A 22,618-nucleotide genomic window follows, 5' to 3' on the forward strand; every position below is an offset into this window, starting at 1 on the left:
AAAGGAACATTCTATCTTATTAAAATAAACCTAATCTATTAGTCAATTTCAAATATACCACATGTCTCCATTGAGGCATTCCATTACTTGTACTTATTTGGGGTTAAAGGTCCTTGCTAACAGACGAGTTGTCAGAAACATAATGCAAGCTTCTGGGTAAAAACTCATAAAAGTAGCTGTTTTCCATAAAATCACGAATAAGCATATTTTTTCTTGACGTTTTAAAGTTTAGAGACGGGGAAAATATGTACCAAGTTTTCTGATGAATAAATCATCGAGTTCACGAGTATTTGATAATGCTATCTCGTTTTGAACTATGTGTGACCTCACTTATAGGTAAATCAATTAATTCTGCTGAGGCACGTTTACGCTGCTGACAAACGAGTCTCGTCCTTTGAGCTATTTGCCGTTTTCAGTGGAACACAGACTCATTGTATCTGGGCTTCACAGAAGTGATTTGTTTGCGTTAGAGTTGAGCAAAGGGTCACTAGCAGAGTGTGTAGCTACCCGCTGTGACAGGACTGCATCAGAGAAAGTAGTCTACCTGCTACCAGTGACAATTCTGATGTGAAGGCGGTGGAACTTTAGAGAGAAGGCGTTAAAGTAGGTTGGTGTCATGTATTTCATTAGTTGTTTTAGGGGAAAGTTAGAACATTAACTGAGTGCAATACTAGTCATGTAAATGCAGATATAGTGAAAGTGTGGGATATTATTTAAAAGTTACCGAACGGCAGAGACAAGAGACTTTGTCCTTGCTAAAAAAAGCACCTTCCATTATGTAGGCCCTTTGAATAGGTCGCACACCAGGAGCTCTGTTATGTTGCTTTCACTGGGGTGCAAAGACAGAAGGTTGTGAAAATAGAAGTAACAATGGCGTAATGATTTGTCTGAACAGGACATGAGTAACTATATTTCAGTGCTAACGCATTTTGAAGCATATATAAGAAATGGATGATAGAACTTCATATGGCTTTTTCTTTAATGCAACTCTTCTTTTCGAGTCTTACGCAGAAGTGGCTTCGACCATTTTCAGCTTTTGGCTTTTGTGTCAGGTGTTGGCACAACGAAGCGTCCATTCAGTTCTGTCATAGAATGTTTCTCTAGGGTCTATGGTTTTGTCACATCGCAATCGCCATGTGGTGGCAGATTTTCAAAATACCGTAACCTTCACGAAACCGACAATATTCTAATATTCAATCTAACTTCACGATGGCAGATAATCGCTGTTTCAACACTCTGCCTTGCATGCCAATTCTCTTCAAATAGTTTGATTTTGGAATTATCGATGTCAGTGTGTTTCACACCTTCCGACCGGCTTAACATATTAACTAACCCCGAAATTCTCAGGGTTCCATATTTGCGAGTTAGCATCGACGAACTTGTGATGTGGACACAGAAATACAGCGAAGCAGTCGATGAGATCATCCGTCAGGATGTACGAATAACCTTTGAGTACGGTCATCATGTAATTCAGCTTAACGCTTGTCACATGCTTGCATATTAACATCGTTTATTGATCGATACATTAAGTGAAAATATTAATATTCATGTATACTAATATGAAGCTGGTGTCGCATAGATGATACGTATAAAACTAAACTTTCAACCACAACATGACAGTCTGTCATGATGGCGTCCATCGATATGTTTTCGAACCTGTATTTTACAATTGTTCACCATATGCCGTTGAAATATTGAATATTTATATTTCAGAGCGATTAATATATGATGAAAGCATGCCACGGGGAATACATTGCTAGGGTTAAGGTATAATATAAGATGTCAGTTGACGATGTCATGACATAAGAGGCTGAAGTGTTTGATTATAGATTATTTAAACCGTGTTATGCCGTGCCATATTTTCTAAATGCTTAAACGTCAAAAGATCGTTTGGTATATTGATAAATCCTGGCACAAAAGATGTCATACCTTACTCTATGTGCAATGTCATGCAACAGCGGCAAAACTCAAACATAAATCACTGCCCATAAAGAGCTTTCAAACAAAGCCAGTTAATTTCCTTGAAAGTAGTAATAAGTGACACTTCTTATTCAATTTTTGACCCTTCATCACTGAATCGTGTTATATACGTAATGCAAATCCTCATTGTGATATATGTCATCCATCAGGAATGTCAACTTTACACATTTTTGAAATATGCGTCCACTTCGCTGTGTCAAAATATACGCTAAAATTTAAAGAGCAACAGTGCGAGTCGTTTTTGAAAATTACTGATATAAGCTTAATGTGTCCAACGGCGACTGTTTAACTTCATTTTTTGCTTCATTACAGAGTTTCGAAGGCCTATATTTTCTTTCTGTGGGCATAATGAGTAAGTATGAAAACTCGCTATAGAGTTATGTTTATGAGATTAACACGATAGGAACTAATTTGGGATAATTGGATGGTGAAGTAATGCCGATTTAATCTACAAATGTAATCTCATCTGCTTTTCTTTTTACATTACTCACACGTTTTTATGAGTAACTTGTATTATTGCAACATTCAACTATGTGGCACCAAACACTTTTGGTAAATTTAAAAAATATGAAAATCCAATTATCCCAAATTAGTTCCAATCGTGTTAGATTGTGTTTAAATGCACAAAGATTGCTTTTTTCATAATCAGTAGAGTGGCAAAAAAAACCATTGCAACAGAAATATTGCAAATTCTCATCATTATATTCGGAATCCTAACCGTAATTTTTGCCTAATATTTTCATCATACAAGGTAATACACCTCAAAGAATTCCTCTCTGTTACCCGGACAACTTTGAATGGGATAGGGAAAAGGGCATACTCGTCAAAAAACGAAAGAAACGAGGAAAGTTGGTGGTGTGTGAGGACGCTCTTGAAATCCTACGTTCCATCGATGGACCAATCTGTCCAGTTGCTGTGACTGGTCCCGCTAGATGTGGAAAATCATACATAGCCAGTCAGCTGATCAAACCAGGACCATTTGACTGTGTGTTTCAAACATCCAACAAGATGCAACCACAGACCATGGGTTTGTATAATATATATAGCTGGCATTTTCTTAAATACTACTACGCTAAGAAGTAACTGAGAGAGTTTTCTAGTCTGAATAAAACCAAGATACCAATAACAGGTTTTGCCAACTGAATGTTCTAGTGTTCGGTTACCAATCTCCATCAACTTGTCATAAAGCCTCATGAATTTTAATATTGAGTGAATTTTCCCACTAAGGTTGTCCACCATCTTCCTCCATGCCAGGTATCTGGATGGGTACTGAGCTGTCCAAGAAAAAGATTAGGAAAGGAATCGAAGTCACTGTGGTTGTCATGGACACGGAGGGACTCGGCGCCTACGACGCGTACAGTCAGGATGATTTGCAACTATTTTCACTGATGTCACTATTGTCATCTGTTCTTGTTTACAATAGCAGAGGATCCATGACTGCAGAAGATATCAAGAAATTGAGGTGAATAGATGGTAGCACATTTACCTGTATGAAAATTATGTAAGGGAATACAAATTGCTTAATCATGTCATATGCTATCATATAACCAAAGTCAAGTAATTGTCTTTTTAGATCACACAAGTTCCGCTAATTTTTCTTCTTTCTTATTGATAACTTGACCGTGATGAAATAGTATTTGTTGAAAAACATTTACAACAACTTGAAATAGTAAATCATGGCACATATATCTAAATAACTGTCACAAAACTAGTTAGTTCAGGGACAGAAATTGAGTAAATTTTAGTGCATGTCACACAATCGACTTTTCTATGCAGATTACCACCTTCAGCACTTCATCAGCCATTCCTTACGTATCATCGAAGCAGGATTGTAAGGCGACACGAAATATTTTCAAGTGAATAGAAAATATTGACAATAAACGAGCAAATGTTTAAACCTTTCCTACAATTCAGGAATGGCTTGTCACAGATTGTCATAGCAATAACTCCATCAAGGCGTGATGCAATACTTTAATACACAGAATGAAAGATATGATAATTTCATTAGTTTCAGGGAAATTCAGCACTCTGCACTTGTCCTTTCCAGCGTAAATAACCGGGAAAGTTCTTCAAGTTATATAAATTTTAGTGTCATTTGTGATACCACGGAAGTTCTAAATTATTTTGATTACTTTAAAATAAGTGACTATACCTCCTTAAAGCGTACTTGAAATAAATTTATGTTCGATTTTAACAGAAAACAAAACCATCTGTACATCTTACGTGCTTCTTTATTCTGTCTGTTTTGTATGATTTAGAAAACAACTGCCATGACCAAAATGTTCTTCATGAAAAATCAAATTATACCAATCTCATCCAATTATCCCAAAATATATACATAAGCGTATTGACCAGACTATTTTGTCAAATAAATTCATGAGTGATATTGTTCTATCTCTAGCTGGATTGGAACACTCGGTAATGTGATACACGTAAGCCAGGATGGCAAAACAACAAAGTCACAAGCGAAGGACTTTATTAAGTTCTTTCCAAATTTCATGTGGCTTCTTCGTGATGTATCGATGGCGTTTTCTGTCTCAAGGGGCGACGAAGAGATCGAAGTGGACGTAAAAGACTTTATCCTAGAAGAGGTATGTCACTGATTTACCTGGTGACCTATTTTCCTTCTGCGGATTTCACTATCTCTAAAAATCATGTTCACGCAGTGTTTACGTAAATGATCGCATTTTATATTATATTTTTTGTTAGATTTTTATCCTGCCTTCATTCAGGGATCAAAATGCCTCCTAACCAAAGACTAAACATAGATTCAATTTACGACTATACTGTACCAAACAAAGCAAATAAAGTAAGAACAGCCACAGAAGACATTGATATTAAATAATAGATATTCTTGCCAGGGCAAGAACGCGACTCGTTGGCTTGCCAAAGGTAGTACTCCTGATGATAATATGGATGAAATTGAGTCGAATGCGACGGCATCATCAATGTTAATGTCATGAAAGCCATCGTGAGCATATGACAGATGTTAGTTTTGCTTGTTTATTTGTTTGTTTGTTTTTTTTATTTTGCTACAGGTGTTAAAATTGGAGGAAGAGACTGGGGATAGTATCGACAGAGTAAAAGAGTACAATGCTTATCGAAAAGCTCTCCTTAAATCCTTCCCACTATTCGATGCTGTAAAACTCTCCACACCAGCCATCGATGCCGACGTCTTGGCCAATATGGACAAAGGGGAAAATCGCACAAACCTAAGTCCAGATTTTTTAACGGAAATAGATATTTTCCTCGATCGTTTGATGCGTCTGATGAAGCCTAAAAAAGCTTGGCCGTACGTTGGAAACATCCATGGACAACGTAAGTCAGAGTTTACTGGTACAAATCACTTAATTCATGTTTCAAACATTACGTTGGGAATTTCGGATCTGTTTATATGTTTTTGGTTTTCAGTTGAATTAGCGAATCGTATGATTTATAACCTGTCTAGAAATAATAAATGCAATAGATTTTGTGTTTGATCAAAGAACTAGTGATTCAAGCTTGTTTATTTGAATATTTTACAATGCCTGATCAAACTTTTCATCTCAAAATTGCCCCGTACAGAATTTGCCGAGCTACTAAAGGAATATGTGTCAGAGTTCTCGTCGTCTGGTGGCGTCCTCAATATTCACTCAGTCGGTTCCAGGGTTGTTGAAACTCTTCTCAACGACGTCCAGGAAAAGGCGTTGCATAGGTACCACAGCAGCATGGACGAGTTCAGCAAATCAGTTATCCCTTGCCCAAACCACGAGATCATCTACAAACATAACGATTGTCTCACAAAATTGATGAAATACTTCAGTGTCAAGTCCAAGTACATAACTGATTCCTCTCGTCTGAATGTGTATAGAAAGAAACTGCTGGTAAGAATTTTCACACTTCAGTTTTTTAATTTCATGTTTCGGCTGGAGCCGGCTGTAAGCGAGCGTCAACATAAATATGACTTTTAATTTATTCCGAATGGCAGTAGATTCCAATGGTTTTATTTCCATAAACAAACATTTAATACTTCATTTAATTACCACAAATACTTAAAGACACGATCCATGATTGAGCACTGACAACTACTAAAAGCGGAATCATTACAGGGTGGTTTTAGACAAATTTGAACATATTTATTCCTATTCTTTAAGCTTTGACAACAAGCAAAGTTATTTTGTTCCTTACGTGAAAAAAAGAAAGCAAATAAAATGGATAAGCTATAAAGACAAGTTCATGCATTAGAATTGATGTGTTGTTTTCATTCAAGGAAACGTATTCGACCTGATCAGAAGTCTAAGTCGCCCATAAATGGCATTGAGAAAGTTTTGTGTCATAAAACATATTTATTGACAAATATCGGCTGTCGTAAAATCTTTCATACAACATCAATTTGCTGTTTTGTTCGAAATCATAAGTGCTAAGGTACATATATTTTCTCTTTCTAAAGGGAAAGATTGCTGTCTACAGTAAAGACGGCCATACTTTCGTCAGTGGACATCTGAAGGCTTTGCTAGAGTCGAACGCCAAAGAGTCCCGTGTGTATTGCAAAAGAATTGTCGACGAATTGTTTGAAAATAAACTAAAACCTTTGATCAATTTGTGTCAAAATGAAGATTCTAGACGTTCCATTAACGTTGACTGGGAAATCAGCAACATTGAAAAAGAATACAAAGAACGAGCACGTGGTCCACAGATCTGGCAAGTATACAAAGGAGAGTTAGCGGACGTAAGTAATTTGTTGACTTATCCAGAAAACACATATCATCGCATGAAGGACATGAATCAAGGTTGTCTTGGTTGTGTTTTCCATTGAACCAACCAATCAATCAATCAATCAATCATTGTAAATCCAATAATAATCTTGATATGATTAAAATATGTTTTTGCACATGAAGAAATGTTGATTGTTTATGTTGAAAATGCATTTTACCAATCTGAGTGTATCTTGAGATTAAGTACATAATATCTACTGTTGATTGACCAATCAGAGTGCTCAATTCAGGGTGTTTTATTTACTCATAAAGCCTTGGTCACCAAATTCCAGAAACGAATGACAGCGCCGTAGTAAAGTACTGTCCAATCAAAAGTGAACATGTCATATTCTGTAGACATCTGGTACGTTTTAACATTCAAATTTGGTAACACAGCGAAAACCAGCTGCAACACAAAATCTGCTGTGCCCAAGGGCATTTATATAATGTGCCCTAGGGCATTTATAGATGTTCCATTACATTGGAAGGCTATTTCACAAATAAAAGTTTAATTCATATCCTAAACATGTTACATTGACAAAGGGGACGGTTGACGTAAACACATTGAAAACGAAAATATATCAGTTAGGGGCGATAGTTTTTAAGTCAGATAAAACCCTCGTACTCGGGCTCTTCTGGTATATAAAGTCCAACCCTACGATAAAATGTCTCGGCCTGCGGCCTCGACATTTTATCGTTGGGTTGGACTTTATATACCAGAAGAGCCCTCGTACTTGGGCTTTATCCTATACATGTAAGTACATAATTTCTCACTAATACATATATCTGTAATCATAAAACCTCTCCTAGACGATGTTTACAATTATGTCACACGATGTTCGCATATTTTGTTCGGCATTTACCTCATAACTGTCTTATTTAAGACAAAAGATTGTTTCATGTCACTTAAATGTATGATTTACCTGATGTAAATGATGCTGGTTTTGTAAGATTTGAAGACATATACAGCAATCTCCGGCATGCTTTACACTCAAATATTTAAATTTATTTTTTATTTCAAATCACTCCATAAATAATTCAAAGAAGTCATTGTTTGAGACTGATCAAGTGCTAATGTTAGGATCACTGTACAAAATCCGCATTTCAGGCAATAGAAAGGTTTTATGCGGCTGTACTGAAATCTGACGATGATCAACTAGATGCGCCAGTAGCAAACTTTCATCCGGAAGTGACGAAAGCCGATGAAGAGGAGACAAAGGTATATTGATAGAATATTGAAACGATTGGACGAACCGCCCTCAGTGGATTTCAATGAGAATGTACAAGTGAGAGGAATAAGCTACAGAAAGAACTTGGCAGACAGACCTCTACATATTACAGAAGTATGTCATGTGGATTGACATATTTAGCTCGGTTCTTTCCATGATCAATTTAATTATATGTTTATCCATTTAAACAAAATATTCTGGCATTTTGCCAACTCAAATCGTCAATCCGGACATTTTGGAGTGATCTTAAATAATGCTGACTGCAGTTAACGTTACGAATCATTTCCAAAGTTAACGTCCTCTTTTCAATGTAACTACCTTGTGTTTACCTATCTGCATTGTGTTTCTGGAGCAGAACAGAGAGAAGTTAGAAGAGCAGATATCAAACTTGAAAGAAGAGGAGGAAAAAACAATCGTAAGTATAAATTTATATCTCATCATCCATGTTGCCAATTCTTAGCTGAAATTATGAACCGACGTGTTTTTGCCCAAGTACACTTTTTCGCCCTTTTAAATGTTTTATGAGTTAATTCCGTGACTCCCTAAGTTATTACTCTAAAAGGTTATGGCAGTCTGGAACCATATAGAGGACATATATCATAGCTGTTTCGAATTTGTTATTGTCGATTTCAAAAAAAGACAACAAAAGTGAAGAAGGCTACAATAGCAAATTATAGCTCTACTCATAGTTGATCAGAATCTCACCATTAAAACGCTACTTCAGACACGGGCAGGCTTGTATGCTGACCTACATTTGAAAAGTGACAGCAATTTCTTCAAATAACAATTGCATTCTTACCTCGTTCTCAAAATTTAGCTTTTGACTATGAATGATGACATCGCCAAGCAACGACAGCAGTTGTCCAGTGATTTAGAAGAGAACAGCGCCACCATATTGGCACATGTGAATCAGCTCCTTAAGACTCATGCTGCATTGGCCAAAGAATTGCAGCTCATCAACAACAAGATAGAAGAAGAAAACAAAAGGATGAGGGAAGAATTGATGATGTAATAAGAACAAAATAGGTTGAGTGAGTGTAATGACTGCCTCTGCCATCTGTTGCATATATCATCAATGCATCATGTTGAAATTTATTATTGACAATTTTACATATTGAGTGGTAGAAGTGGTACAGCATGCGGCTGGGACTTTCTAAATTTCACTTGAAATTGCAATAATTTTCGATGACTTGTAGTATCAGCGAGACCGGGAGCCTTAAAATCTCAAATCAGGCTGCTATTCATTATATTATATTTATCATACACTCATATTTACTCACCAGGAGACAGATTTAGCATATTGATGTGCTTCAACACAGAAAGCACTATGTTGATAAATTGTATGTTAACCCAGCCATAATGGGTGTATGGCTGTTACTCAAATACGATATTTCAAGTAAATTTTCAGCTTATATATTCATTTAGTTTTTGAGAATCCCAGTGGTCTGACGTCATTTCGTGATGAGTTCTGTAGTGCCCATAGTAGTGTACTGAATATTGATTTAAAGAATATACTTATGTTACTGTATCAACGTTAAAAAACATTTTCAAAACCACTAAAGTCCGAAGTTAACATAAAAATGTAGAAATTGCTATATCTGCGTGTTCTGCCCATGACTTCTCATATCTACATGATGTTTGGCAAACACAAGACACAAGTGTTTTAAACATAAATCAATGAGACGGGTGTGTATGCGGAAACGACTACTTAGGTAATATCACGACTGTCTGGCAAAATGTAAGAGATCATATTATGAATTAGTGCACTTAAATAGACCAATATGCATTCTTCGAACGTTTGACCTCAACTATTTCCAAGGGTAAGAAGGTATTTTAATTTTAATCTCATACACACACACACACACACACACACACACACACACACACACACATATATATATATATATATATATATATATATATATATATATATAGATAGATAGATATGTGACATTTCCCGATAAGTTTTCAAGAATATATATCTTTAACGAAGATGTATTGACCTTTCTTTGTATTGTATAATTTCTCATTTTTTAAACTGGTCGCTCAAGTTATCACTATTGTTACTTATCCTCAGTTCTAATATCAATAATTTGTAAAAATCACTCATTATTAAGAAAAGATAGGGAACAGCAGATAAGAGACGATGGCATTGTGAAACCATTGACAAGATACATCGAAAAGCCAGCAAACGATTGACATCATCGTATGAGAGATACTTCATTCAAAGATATTTGACGTTTTCCCTGATATATATTAAATGTCAGACAATAACCCGCTTCAAATAAAAGTCGTTTTATATTTAGGGCTTCCGTATTGCGTGAAAAATACGCCCTTAAAATTCATCGCGCAGTCTAGCAATGTGTCATATGAGGCGTGTATTTGTTAGTCTTGTCCAGCACTGGTCCTGAATCGCCCATGGTTCCCTTGTCAAAGACTGACATCATTCTCATAAAACTACTATTCGATGTGAATCATCCATGTTCACATTGTGTGATTCGCTTCAAAACGAACCAGCTTTATGGTAACTTCTTATGTTTACAAGTGCCTGTTTTCTAACGTGAATTATATTATGTCAGTGAAACTGTGCCCACCAATTCAAAGAGTGAATCTGAAGCAGATATTCAAATTTTCAAGGACCACGGTGCAAGTTCCTTTATTACATGTCTCTTATATCGAACGTCGCGCGCTCCATAGGATTCAATGGTAACTCGTCGATGACGTCACGGGCCGCATATTCATCATTTGACTGAAAGTGAACCGGAACTATTTTAAACTTGACAACGTTTTGATGTTAAAATGTGGAAATTTCATGTTTTGCATAGGAAATCCGAGTTTAGGAAAATTTTGCAGGAACAAAATGATAAACTGCATAACAGTAGTTTAACTATATCAATGCACCATTCGATGATAAAAATCGTTCCATTTCTAACGAATTTTCATCTAAGATGGAAATGAAGCATTTGATTATCATTTGCCAATAAATCTAAATATTTTGAGTGAAAACTGTGTAAGAGAGACATGTAATAAAAACACTATAGCCCAAACAAGGGACTATGTACCCTCGGGGCAGGTGACCATTTGCCCTCCTTACGTCGGGCAAATGGTCACCTACCCTCGGGCATATAGTCCCATGTTTGGGCTATAATATATAATATCCTAAGAATTTAGAAAGTCGACGTTTGGATGCTGGACGTATTTAACTTCCATGATATGCATGTAATTGATATCTTGGAGATCCTTGAGCGAGGCAAACTCGGGTAGCTTTGACAGGAATATTGGAATAAAATAATAATAATATTATTGAAAATATATATGATAAGAGAGAATTTTTAAGAGTTTATAATGAGCACGAAATAATTAAGATTTCTTTTACGATTGTTGCTCATGTCGTTCGCACTCCATCATTCCTGAAATTGAATACTAAGTTTCGGAATCTTCGAAACCTGAAAAATAGGTACGAGAATAGAGAAACTACGGGGAATATTCCTTCTGATATAGTCTTTCAGGTGACATTTGAACGTATAAACACAGTACTTTGTTTGATATCTGTAGATAAGGCGTTCCACACTTTACACCATCGGAAGTGAAACCTACGTTGACCAGCGTCTTAAATACATCTTGGCACCAAGATATTTGGTACGAGTAACTCTTACGAAAGCCAGACTGATTATCAATATTTAGATTAGAAGCAGACAAATAATCGGCGCATTATACACGATTTTTTCAAGGATTTTTGAGAGAGAGCTGGTAGTATGGAAATCGGTCGATAATTTGACATATGAAAAACATCACCAGAACCTTTGTAGACGGGCGCTACACGAGCACATTTGACATTGGGAAATATAATTTAAAATTTTCAAGACTATTATCTGACATTACAGGAGAGACAGTTTTAAGAACTTACAATTTACATAATTAACTCCTGTAAATTTTGCTTGTAACAAAGACTTATGTACAAAACTTCCTTAATCAAGGGCGTTGCATATGTATTTTTATCAATGAGAGTGTTCCTTAAATAGTCCTTTTTCGTCTCCATGGGAAGTATCACTTTTATAAGTGTTCCAGAGATTGGGAAAGAGCAGGATCTGGCGTTTCTCCTTTGCTCTTTCGTTTGATTCCGTGTTGATATCATCATAGGTGCTACCATCGTCTAGCTCTTGTCTAGCAAAAATTAGAAGAAATAAGTGAGAAATTGACTGAAAATGTATAAAATTATTGAAAATCAGAACATCTCATAAAAAAGATGCTCATTAACATATAGAAAGGAGAATGATTAATTTCTTTACAAGTGACGTAACAATGCTTAAAGACAGTATTTGTGTCCGTTGACATAGTAATGGCAACAGCGATGTTATTGATTATTATATAATTGTTCGACTTGGGACCTTATTTAATAATTTATATAATCATATAAGTGATGCACGTATTTCTAAACAAATGTACGTCGCTGTGCAAAGTGTATGAATGAGCTACAGAATGAATAATTATATGCGTTTCGAAGATTAGCATATAATTACTATCTATTCGTTACATAAGATAATTCCTTTGATTGACGCTTGTGTCATCAGGTGTTGAATGCGTATATATTGGTGTAAATGTGTTTTGTCTTCAGTCTTGGTCGAAACTCCACGATGTCCACACAAGTATTTTTATGTGTATATTCCCTTACTCTTGTAATGCGGTTTTATAGATCTTGTAAGTCCGTTGCCTTTTGACAATCGATGCGTTGTAAGGGGGGATTGTGTAAAAAAAAGTGGTGAGTTTTCGAGGGTACACAGTACGCTCGTGGGGTGTGACGACCACCGCATACCGCATATTATTGCTGTTGTGTATCATTTAATTATGAATCCTCGAAGTTCAGTATAGATTTGAGGTCGCCGTAGACTCTCTCACAGCCGCTCGCCGGCTACGCCTTCGACCATACTAGCGCCCTCCGCAGTTGAGCCGAGCTTCGCTCGGCTCAGCGAGCCTCGCTAGCGGACGAGGGGCTGTGACAGAGTCTAAAGTCGCCCCTGCTCTGTTTTAAGGACAAATATGAACGTTATGTCGACACTGGGCCATTTATGTCAGGTCTTAGGATGGGTTTAGATTTTAAATTTACAACCGGCCATAGATTGTCTGTTTATATCAGCTGCATATGTCTTAGTTGACACCTTAATAGTTATCCTAAAACGAAGTCGACAAGTGAATAAGGTAAGGGGAGAGATTCAAATGTGAACGCGGACCATGTTTTCTTATTTTATCGAAATATTGTCAAAAGCTAAGAGGAGGTCCTTAGCCTGATTGTGAACCTTGCAAATAATCTTCAAATTGTGGTTTTCCTGTATTACTTATCACGGTGCATTTTAAAATGAATATACAACGGAAAATTCAAACATAAAATGGAGTAGCATTAATGTCAAGCCAAAATTAAGAATTACACTTGGCATATCCCTGGTTTGCGGTTTAGTAACAGCGCCACCAGTGGTCATGTTTTACGAGCAATTTGCGAATATAAGAAAAAATGGTGGAATAATGGCAGATTACAAGTCCTACAGATCCCCACCCTGCTGGTAGTTGTCCCGTTCTGTATCATTCTATCTATCTAGTCTACGCTCTAAAAGCTTCCCAATCACAATCTACTTAGTCTTGCAGAGCTGAGATTTCTTTAATCATGGTTTAATTATAGTAGTACGCTCACAATAGGAAACACACACACACACACACACACACACACACATACTCTCTCTCTCTCTCTCTCTCTCTCTCTCTCTCTCTCTCTCTCTCAGAAAACCGTTCAGAAAACCCCATTTGTATCGGAGACTGACAGCTATCAAAAATTCTACGCGAGAAAGATAAAGGAAATCAGGAAAGGGGTTATCGAAATGAATGGTAAATATCTTGGCTGGAGAACGTAGGATCATACTCGTCATGAAAGAAGAGCAAAGTTTTGGATTTTACGGCCTACGCGAGGGCCGAAAGTAGCCGATAGTGATTCATACAATGCTGGCGAACCCGCAGTGACTGCAATCTTATCGACGACGTGTAGTCCGATCGGATTTGCCTAATTGTGGAAGTAATATTATGGTAAGGGAGCCTTTAGTAATTACAGGGGGGTGGGCCGGGGAATTGGGGGGAGGGTCACTTTTTAGAAAACAGTTCAAGTGGGAGGGTCACTTTTTATAAACCTATCTTGGGGGTAGGGTCACTTTTGACAGAAGCTGATATTATGGCCAAAACTTTGATTGTCCGTGTGATATTTCCTGAATAGGAAATCACCAACAATATACGCACACACTTATAGACCGCCATGCATAGTGAATTGACATTTGGTGAGATTCCAAAATCAAATTTCTTGCACAACCATAGACTTGTAACCACTCTAGTCTAATCAAGAACAATAATCTTAATAATCAAGCATACATAAATGCACAGATTTATCTAATTTTGAAAAAAAATTATTCATAGTTTCATCATAGACCCCAATGCATAGTGAATTGACATTTTGGTGAAATTCCAAAATCAATTTTTTTGCACAACCATGGACTTGTAACCACTCTAGTCTTATCAAGAACAATAATGTGAATAATCAAGCATGCATAAATGCACAGATTTATCTAATTTTGTACTGAAAAAAAATTATTCATAGTTTCATCATAGACCCCAATGCATAGTGTATGGACATTTTGGTGAAATTCCGAAATCGTATTTCTTGCACAACCATAGACTTGTAACCTTTCTAGTCTTATCAAGAACAATAATGTGAATAATCAAGCATGCATAAATGCACAGATTTATCTAATTTTGTACTGAAAAAAAATTATTCATAGTTTCATTATATACCCCAATGCATAGTGTATTGAATGACATTTGGTGAAATTCCAAAATCAAATTTCTTACACAACCATAGCCTTGTAACCACTCTAGTCTAATCAAGCAAATTAATATCAATAATCAAGAGTACACAAATGCAAAGATTTACCTATTTTTGTGTAGGAAAAAACTATTCATAATTTCATCATAAACACCATGGATAGTGAACCAAATTTTTAGATGAAATTCAGAAATAAATTTCTTGTACACAAGTGCACATTTTACTTCCCTATTCAAGCAAAGTACATTTAAATACATTATCAAACATATATAAAATACAGATATAGCATGTTTTGTGGGGGTAAATTGTCAAATATTTGCCTGATAGACTCCATGTATTATGATTTGATATTTTTGGATGAAGCACTAAATCAGCTACATCTTGCCTTCTTATAGTTGCACAAAATATGGTGACCCTCCCTAAACTGTATGAAATACCATATCTCTTCAAAAATTCTTGCGTGATAAATTGCGACTGTCCCTCCAAAAACACCAGCCCTCCCCTCTGTAATTTGTCCCTAACATAACAATTGAACCAATTGTTATGTAAATTAGCTGATACTTTTTTAGTTATTCCCGGGGAGAATACCGCAGTGGTTGGGGGGGGGGTCAAGTTTTAGAATGTCGGACAAGGGGGAGGGTCACATTTTAGACAGGAGGATTGGGGGGAGGGTCACATTTTACGGTACAGGTGTTCGCGAAATTCCCCCGACCCACCCCCCTGTAATTACTGAAGGCTCCCTAACGCGTCGCCGATTTTGGAAATGACCTAGACTGATAATAATAAACTGTTCAGCTGAGGTCACGTCAGTTTGGTCTGAGAAGCGTCTTTGGCTGACCTCAGCTGAGGCGAGTCTGGACGTTGCGTTAGTTTTGCCTTGATCTGTACGCTTACTCAAAGCCAAGTATAAGCTCTCTCCAACGCCACAGTCGGCGAATATATCTGTCAACCAGAGTAAGCATTCTCCAATGCCGCAAAATCGGCGATAATTAGGGGTTATTACACGAAGTTTGGGCGATACCGCGTCGTATTCGAGTGATGTGTCCGTATTTTGACGAGTTGCGCAGCAACGAGTCAAAATACGGACACATCATGAGAATACGACGCGGTATCGCCCTAACTTCGTGTAATAACCCCTTTATCATACATGCATGCTTTGGTTATGACTGTTTTCCTACAGACGCTCCGAAATTAGCAACGAAATCAACTTGAAATCGACCATGCTTCCTCCAGGCTGTACTTATAAAAAGTTGGTTGCTAAGGAGTGATGACAACCGTATCACTTCTTGATATTATTCCGCTATTGGGCCATTCCACTGCAAAGGAGGGTTTATGGAGCACTTTTACAGCAAACAATTTAAATATTACGTTGTCGACACAGGTTTTCACAATTTGAAGAAGATTTATTTTTAGTTTAAAATGACGGTGGATGTAAAACATAGGCGGGAGTCCACAAAATGGGTGTGTTTTCGTGTTTTAATACATAACCCCATCCCTGCGTGAAAGTCATGAGGCCAGTGTGCGAAATTAACGTCGGTCCGACGGTCCGAGACCGACAGATTTCTCGTCGGGCCGAAAGTTTTTAGCAACATGTCGGTCCTTATGACCGACTGGACTTTGGAATAGATGATAGAAATTTCTCTGTCAAGACCTGTAACAGATGCAGATAATGACTAACTTTGAATCATATGATTCAGACTTGAATGTCATGCACCTATCAATGTTTTCCACCGTGAGAGTGCGGGGCAACAGGGTATATTGATCGCACTTCGTGTCCTGGTAGTGGGGAATTCGATCTATTGTACGCCAGACGGGGAGGGGGTGACAATGTCGCAACATAGTAATTTTTTTGTTTCACGACGTTTTACATTTACGAGGAGTCTTAACCCTCCGATCGACGCGCATAGCACGGTGCAACTGATTACATACAGATCAGTATGAATTACGTCCGTGCATGCAGATTCTAGCAATGGAATGGATTGACTTTGGTGCAACAATGCGATACAATATTATAATAATACTTGTCTAGTGAGCGTAACCCTGGTAATTTTATTTTAGCATATCTGTGTCATATGATAACAACACCCAGTATCACTTCACTAATTCCACACTTCAAGTGTTCGGAATTTACAATTACAAAAATGTACATAATACAGCCCTTCATTTTATCAAACTGACTCCGTTTTCTTTGCTTTGATTTTCAATTGACGCGTTCAAAACATAAGCTTAAACGGTTCATAGAAGAGTTTAAGACAAAAACCTACGAGTACAGTGCTGTTGCCTAAACATATTTGGTTTTGAACATGGAGGTATTTTTTTACCTCCATGGTTTTGAACTACGCCCAATACAAGGATAAGATGTTACACGACAGCCCAATAGTGCTACCTGCAGTCGACAGTCAAGTTCACGTTTCGCTACGTTTGTTTCTGGACCGCTGGAACATCTTGCTTGCTCGTTTGTCTTCAACCAAAGTTCACAAGACCGACTGTTAGCACGATATATCGACGTGATGACAAGTGTACATTTTATAAAACAGAGCGGCCTTATCATAATAGTTTTGTCGTGTATACTCTCAGAGGCCGACAGTAGGGCTTCAAATTATTTCGATGTATACTGTTTTACGACAGGCATGCAAAACTCACCGTCATCCTGGGCTGTACGCCTAATATCGCCAAAAATTACGTCTTTTAAGATTTTACGGTATCATTAACTGATCGTGTCGCGATCGTTTTCAGCAGTATAGAGTGTCTGTCAAACTTTTCAGAATCATTTTAAAAGGCGATGGGACCCAGCAATCGCTCAGTCAAAACTTTTCAGTCAAAAAATATGCATTCATTTCCGCGAGTGGCGACGTGTGCCATTCATGTTGTCTGCAATTTCTATAATCGAGAAAAAAGTTACGATTATACTTGTCCTTATAATTAAAAGTATAACTTCATCTGTTTCTTCATGAATGCAACAGAGGCCACATTTAAGCATATTTATTTTTTGAAAAATTTTGAAAGTAAGCCATACGTCATATCAAAATACATACCAAGTATTTTCTTCTTTCTGTTTTACATTACAATTAAAAAAGACCTAGTGATCAATGATTGCATAAAAAATTTATTCATACACTCCCCTTACTTATGACTGTTTTCAGGGTACTCACCTATTCATTAACTCTTCTACCACTCGCGTTGGCTTATTTCAGAAGTGATTTTCAGCTCGCCAACCATTTTCAAATCACAATATCACATGCCCTGGTGTAGTGTACAATTTTGCACAGCCATGTAGAGAACATCATCTCCCATAGACTGTCATGAGAGACAAACTGTCTCGCTTTCATCACCCACACGTAGACAGTGCATGAGCCTGTATTCGCCGGCCCTGGGTGTTTGACATCAATTTATGGTCCGAAAGTGGGGGATTTGACATGGCTAGGAAAAAAGTCAAATTCTCCTGCTAGTCCCATTGTCCCCCCCCCCCCCTTGGTGGAATTTTTAGATAAATGTGTGCGCATGACGGTGAGGAAGATGAGGGCTGTGATCTTTTTCAGATTCCAGATCATGTAGCTGAATGATGCACACTTAACACTATTCTGCAATCTATGTGAACAATAGTCCTTTTGTATTGATAAAAGGACATGAAAAATTAAATATTACAACATTTAAAAGCATAGTATTAGTCGAGAGAGTGTTTACTTTAATGGTCGTTAACAACTGCATTTATTGAGGACCGGCAGTTTTCTGTAAGGACCTAAAGCTTTGGCTTGGTGCAGGCCCTTATGACCTGAAGCTATTTTCTCTTAGTTTCGCACACTGCATGAGGCCGCCAAAATCGGGTCAAAATACTCGCGCCACGCTCAAACTCTTATCGAGTATGAACAGCTGAGAGCACAGAGCAAGCAGCTCTGCGACATCTATGAATGCACATACAGTGGATATAATTAATACCCGTACCAGTCAGTTTATCTCGAAGAATTATACATGTTCCCAGACGTCAAATATGCCGAATTTACCATCTCATTAAGCGGATTAGTGAAAACATGAAGTGAGTACAGTGTAAGCTGTAGTTTCGTAAGGGACGATTCAGAATTTACTTCCAGGGGGAGGGTGGAGGATTTTCTATTTTTCTGGGTGATTTTTTTCCACGGCCCCCCTAGTAAATTATAGAAAAAATCTATGGCCCCCCCCCTCATCTTTCGTGTTTTTTTTCCATGGCCCCCCCCCTAATATATACATGCATGCTTATACACTATAGACATATCCAGTCTAACAAGTTGCAGGAACTGTAGTGGACATTTAATCGATGATATAACAAATCATTTCAGGGTTATGTGACTATAAAAAGAATGATTTGCAGGGACTGCAAGTGGCACACTTTTGGAAAGGGTAGCAATAAACATATCTGGTTGTAAATTTCTGAAGAAAAGTTAATTACTAAATATGAATACGTTTTTCGTTATGTCTCACTGATACATATGATGCACACAAAGACAAGCAAAGATGTCAGTTAGAAATGGTGAACAGGAAATCAGAGGAGCAGATAATTGGCAAAGTGATATATATCTAGAAGTTTAATTGTACATCATTTGCAGATATCCAGATATTTCTGGAAAGTAAGATGTACATGTACATGCACAAGTTCAGCATACATTTTCATTTGATGATGCTGAATGCAGACTCACGGTGAAAGTTTTAAACATTAGGAATTAAAATTGGTGAAAGCCAACTTGTTTTTAATTGCTTTTTTTCTAATTTGGTTGTCATAAAACCAAGTAGCTGCCACGGAAAGCAACAATGCTGAGGAATATTTTAGATCATTTCTTGAACAAAACACCTTATCAAAAACATGAATTCACATGTTATTCTGCTCATTCCATTAACAATCCAATGTTCATATTAAAATGCAGATAACCCTGTGTAAGTCAAAGTTCACATTTTGTCAGCAGTATTTTTCAAAATTGACAGAGCATTCATATTTCGAATTTTTTTAACAAACTTTAATCTTAAAATAGTCATGATGCGCATGTTTTCAGATGACATGAAACAATACATGTTAATTTGTTTTTTTGCCTTTTCTGCCAGCCGCCACTGAGAAATCTTTGATTATACATATCAGAATGAATGGGACACAAAAGTATTAGCATCAATACACAATGTGTAAGCCTATCCATATTTCTCCTAGCCTCATACACACTGAGATCACTTCTTGGACTACAGCAAATTTCTTGTGTACACAATATTTCAACAATCCGACACCATAGCATTGATGCAGAGCCACATGATCTTCTGGATGCACATACAGGATTATTGGAAAATCAACCTTTTGTAAATTTTCACCATATATTTTTGACAGTAATACATAATATTTTTATTTTCAACATTAAAAAACTATTCGCTGAAAAGCAACTTGAAGATGAGACGGCCATAAATTTATTTTCAAAAAAGTTTATAGTAGATGTAAGCACTGTAAAAAGTTATGTAGAACATTTAAAAAATTTAGAAAGGGTAAAATTGATGAGAATGAAACATAGAAAAAGGAGCAGAAAAGAAGAGAGGATAAAAAATACGAGGACTATGACTGGTTAAAGTTGCTCTTGAGTGGGAACCTTCAAAATTTAAACGTAAAAGAATTAGATAAATACCTTGATAAACATAAATTACCAAAACAAAAAAAATTGAAAGCTGAAAAAGTTCAAATTATAACCGCACATATACATGCACAACCTTCATTCAATTTAAGAAAACTGTCAGGGAAAGATGTAACAACTTATGTCACAGATGAGTCAGAGTCAGATAGCAGTGACTCTGAATTGGAAATCTCTGTCAATGGAGTCATTGAGAGTGATGATGATGGTGTTGGTTCTGAATATAATAGTGACACAGACACTGACTGACGAAATCCCAGAGAACCAACGTGACCATGTTACTTTAAGAAATGGCAGAGTAGCAAGTCGTTTTGTTTTGAATTAAGGTGGAGCTGCATGTTGCCAACACAGTTTTTTTCAAAGCAATATTTCTCATCAAAGATGACAAGGAAACCCCCTCATACCATATATTTTCAAAAAGCAGAGACTCTAAAGTTTAGTATGGTAGCAGTAGTTACTCAAAGGATGAAGGGGGTGTATATTTGGGGTAAAAAACCTCAATTTTGGTATTAATGATAAAAATTAATTTAAGTCAAAAACTAGACAGTATTATTCTGAAATGTAATATTTCACTTGAAAGGAGAGTATATGTAGAATAAAACGACTATTTTATTTGGCATTATCCATCCTCATTTTAAAATTGTAGGGGTTTAAAGACTGACACTCTAATAATTGATTAAAATCATGATCAGCAAAATTAAAATGCCTCTTATTCAAAATGCCTCTTTTTAAAAATGTAAGAGCTTTATTGCCAAACAAAACCAATTGATAGTTGTTTTGTTATATAGCATTTAAAAAATATAATGTGAAATTTCAGAAAATTTGACCCAGTCGGAGTGGAGTTATATTCTTCGGAAATTTTGGAATTGGGAGGCAAAAGAAGCCAAGAAATCGGGTGATTTGCATACATTTGCACAAATTAACACTTCTTTATCATTCAACTTTACACTGCTTTACAAGCCACAAGGTAAACCCAACCTGATGATGCTGAATATTTGCTGTAATTTTTAGCATTTGTTCAATGTTCATCTCTGTGTATCAGCATTTGTTTGTTATTCTATCACTACATAGAACACCCAATGCTGTATTTAGCAACATACCAGTGTGAACATAAATGACCATTGTTATTGAGTTTGCTTGGAATACCAGTAACAGTCCAACCAGGGTATAGCAACACCAGCGGGTCTGGAGACTTGGACTTGAATAGGTCATAATCGAGTTTGTTAAATCAACAAGTCACTCTCAGTCTCTGGTTGTACATTGACTCCTTTTATTTCTAAAGCCGACGTTTCGAACCCACACGGGGGTTCTTCTTCAGGGCACTAAACAAATGAAAGAAAACATATTCAAAGCGTAAATGCAAAGATAACAAAGCTATTTGTGAAAGCCGTACAGAAGTGGTAAAAATGAATACAGTATAGTGGTTGCTAAATTAATGGATACAATATGCAATATAATAGTTGCAAAAAATAAAGAAGATGAACTGATAAGGAAATACACTATTTACAGTGGTGAAACTTACATTGTAGGAGCGTAGAGCCGGTAGTGTGTGGCTCAAACTCTAGGTGGAACAGAGTGTGAAGGAGAGGGCTCCCTAGTAGCTAATACAATGGTGAAAATGGATATGGAGTTAGGGGGTCACCAGTCTTTTTTGTTGATACCATAAGGGTGGAGGGTATTAAGTTTGGATATGATTTTCAGTTCGAGTGATTTTCTTATTTTATCTTGTTTCGAGTAAACTTTGCAAATACCGATGAAAGTGAAATGATTGATGCTGTGATCCGGGCTATTGAAATGTTGGGCGATTAGGGTGGGTTTATTTGAACGTATGCTGTACAGGTGTTCATAGATTCTTTTCCGGAGTTCGCGTTTTGTTTCTCCAACATACAGAAGGTGACATTTGGAGCATTGTATTGTGTAGATGACATTCCGGGTGCTGCATGATAATTGGCCGGTTATTTTGTATGAGTTACCAGTGGTGTGGTTGATGATGACATCATGGTCCTGAATTAACATAAATTTGCATTGATTGCATTGTGTGCATGGCTGGCATTTTCCTGGGGTTGGGGTGTTAATAGTGGTGTGCAATTTTGATCTCACAAGTGTTTTTCTGAGATTAGGCGGTTGGCGATAGGCTACAACGGGAACAGTTGGGAAGGCTTCTTTTGTTATTTTGTTTGACTGAAT

The 22,618-nt window shown here is 36.9% G+C and overlaps 1 protein-coding gene and 1 long non-coding RNA gene across 3 annotated transcripts; one reads left to right on the forward strand and one right to left on the reverse strand.

Moving 5' to 3' along the window:
• The first annotated feature begins 490 nt into the window (after window positions 1-490).
• On the forward strand, window positions 491-12,759 carry LOC139126157 (guanylate-binding protein 2-like). Of its 2 annotated transcripts, none has more exons than XM_070692204.1 (12): window positions 491-603; window positions 2,293-2,332; window positions 2,732-3,007; window positions 3,235-3,442; window positions 4,382-4,571; window positions 5,019-5,298; window positions 5,545-5,843; window positions 6,410-6,688; window positions 7,822-7,932; window positions 8,298-8,357; window positions 8,760-8,973; window positions 11,498-12,759. In XM_070692204.1, the coding sequence occupies exons 2-11, from the start codon at window positions 2,329-2,331 to the stop codon at window positions 8,952-8,954; spliced, it is 1,902 nt and encodes a 633-aa protein (XP_070548305.1). In that variant the 5' UTR covers window positions 491-603; window positions 2,293-2,328; the 3' UTR covers window positions 8,955-8,973; window positions 11,498-12,759. The 2 variants fall into 2 exon arrangements, with proteins under 2 accessions (XP_070548305.1, XP_070548306.1); XM_070692205.1 differs by having other exon boundaries at window positions 526-607.
• An 8,922-nt stretch (window positions 12,760-21,681) lies between these two features.
• LOC139126282 (uncharacterized) lies at window positions 21,682-22,618 on the reverse strand. Its single transcript, XR_011550514.1, has 2 exons — window positions 21,954-22,618; window positions 21,682-21,753 (listed from the first exon to the last, which is right to left on the reverse strand). It is a non-coding gene; the product is annotated as an uncharacterized lncRNA (long non-coding RNA).

The sequence above is a fragment of the Ptychodera flava genome, assembly GCF_041260155.1.
Source record: "Ptychodera flava strain L36383 chromosome 3 unlocalized genomic scaffold, AS_Pfla_20210202 Scaffold_27__1_contigs__length_13241970_pilon, whole genome shotgun sequence".
Lineage (NCBI taxonomy): Eukaryota > Metazoa > Hemichordata > Enteropneusta > Ptychoderidae > Ptychodera > Ptychodera flava.

Excerpts from the sequence above, each read along its gene's own strand:
- LOC139126157 (XM_070692204.1), top strand. Across the intron at positions 5,299-5,544 it reads TGGAAACATCCATGGACAAC|AATTTGCCGAGCTACTAAAG; the intron begins GTAAGTCAGAGT and ends TGCCCCGTACAG. Across the intron at positions 7,933-8,297 it reads CCGATGAAGAGGAGACAAAG|AACAGAGAGAAGTTAGAAGA; the intron begins GTATATTGATAG and ends TTTCTGGAGCAG.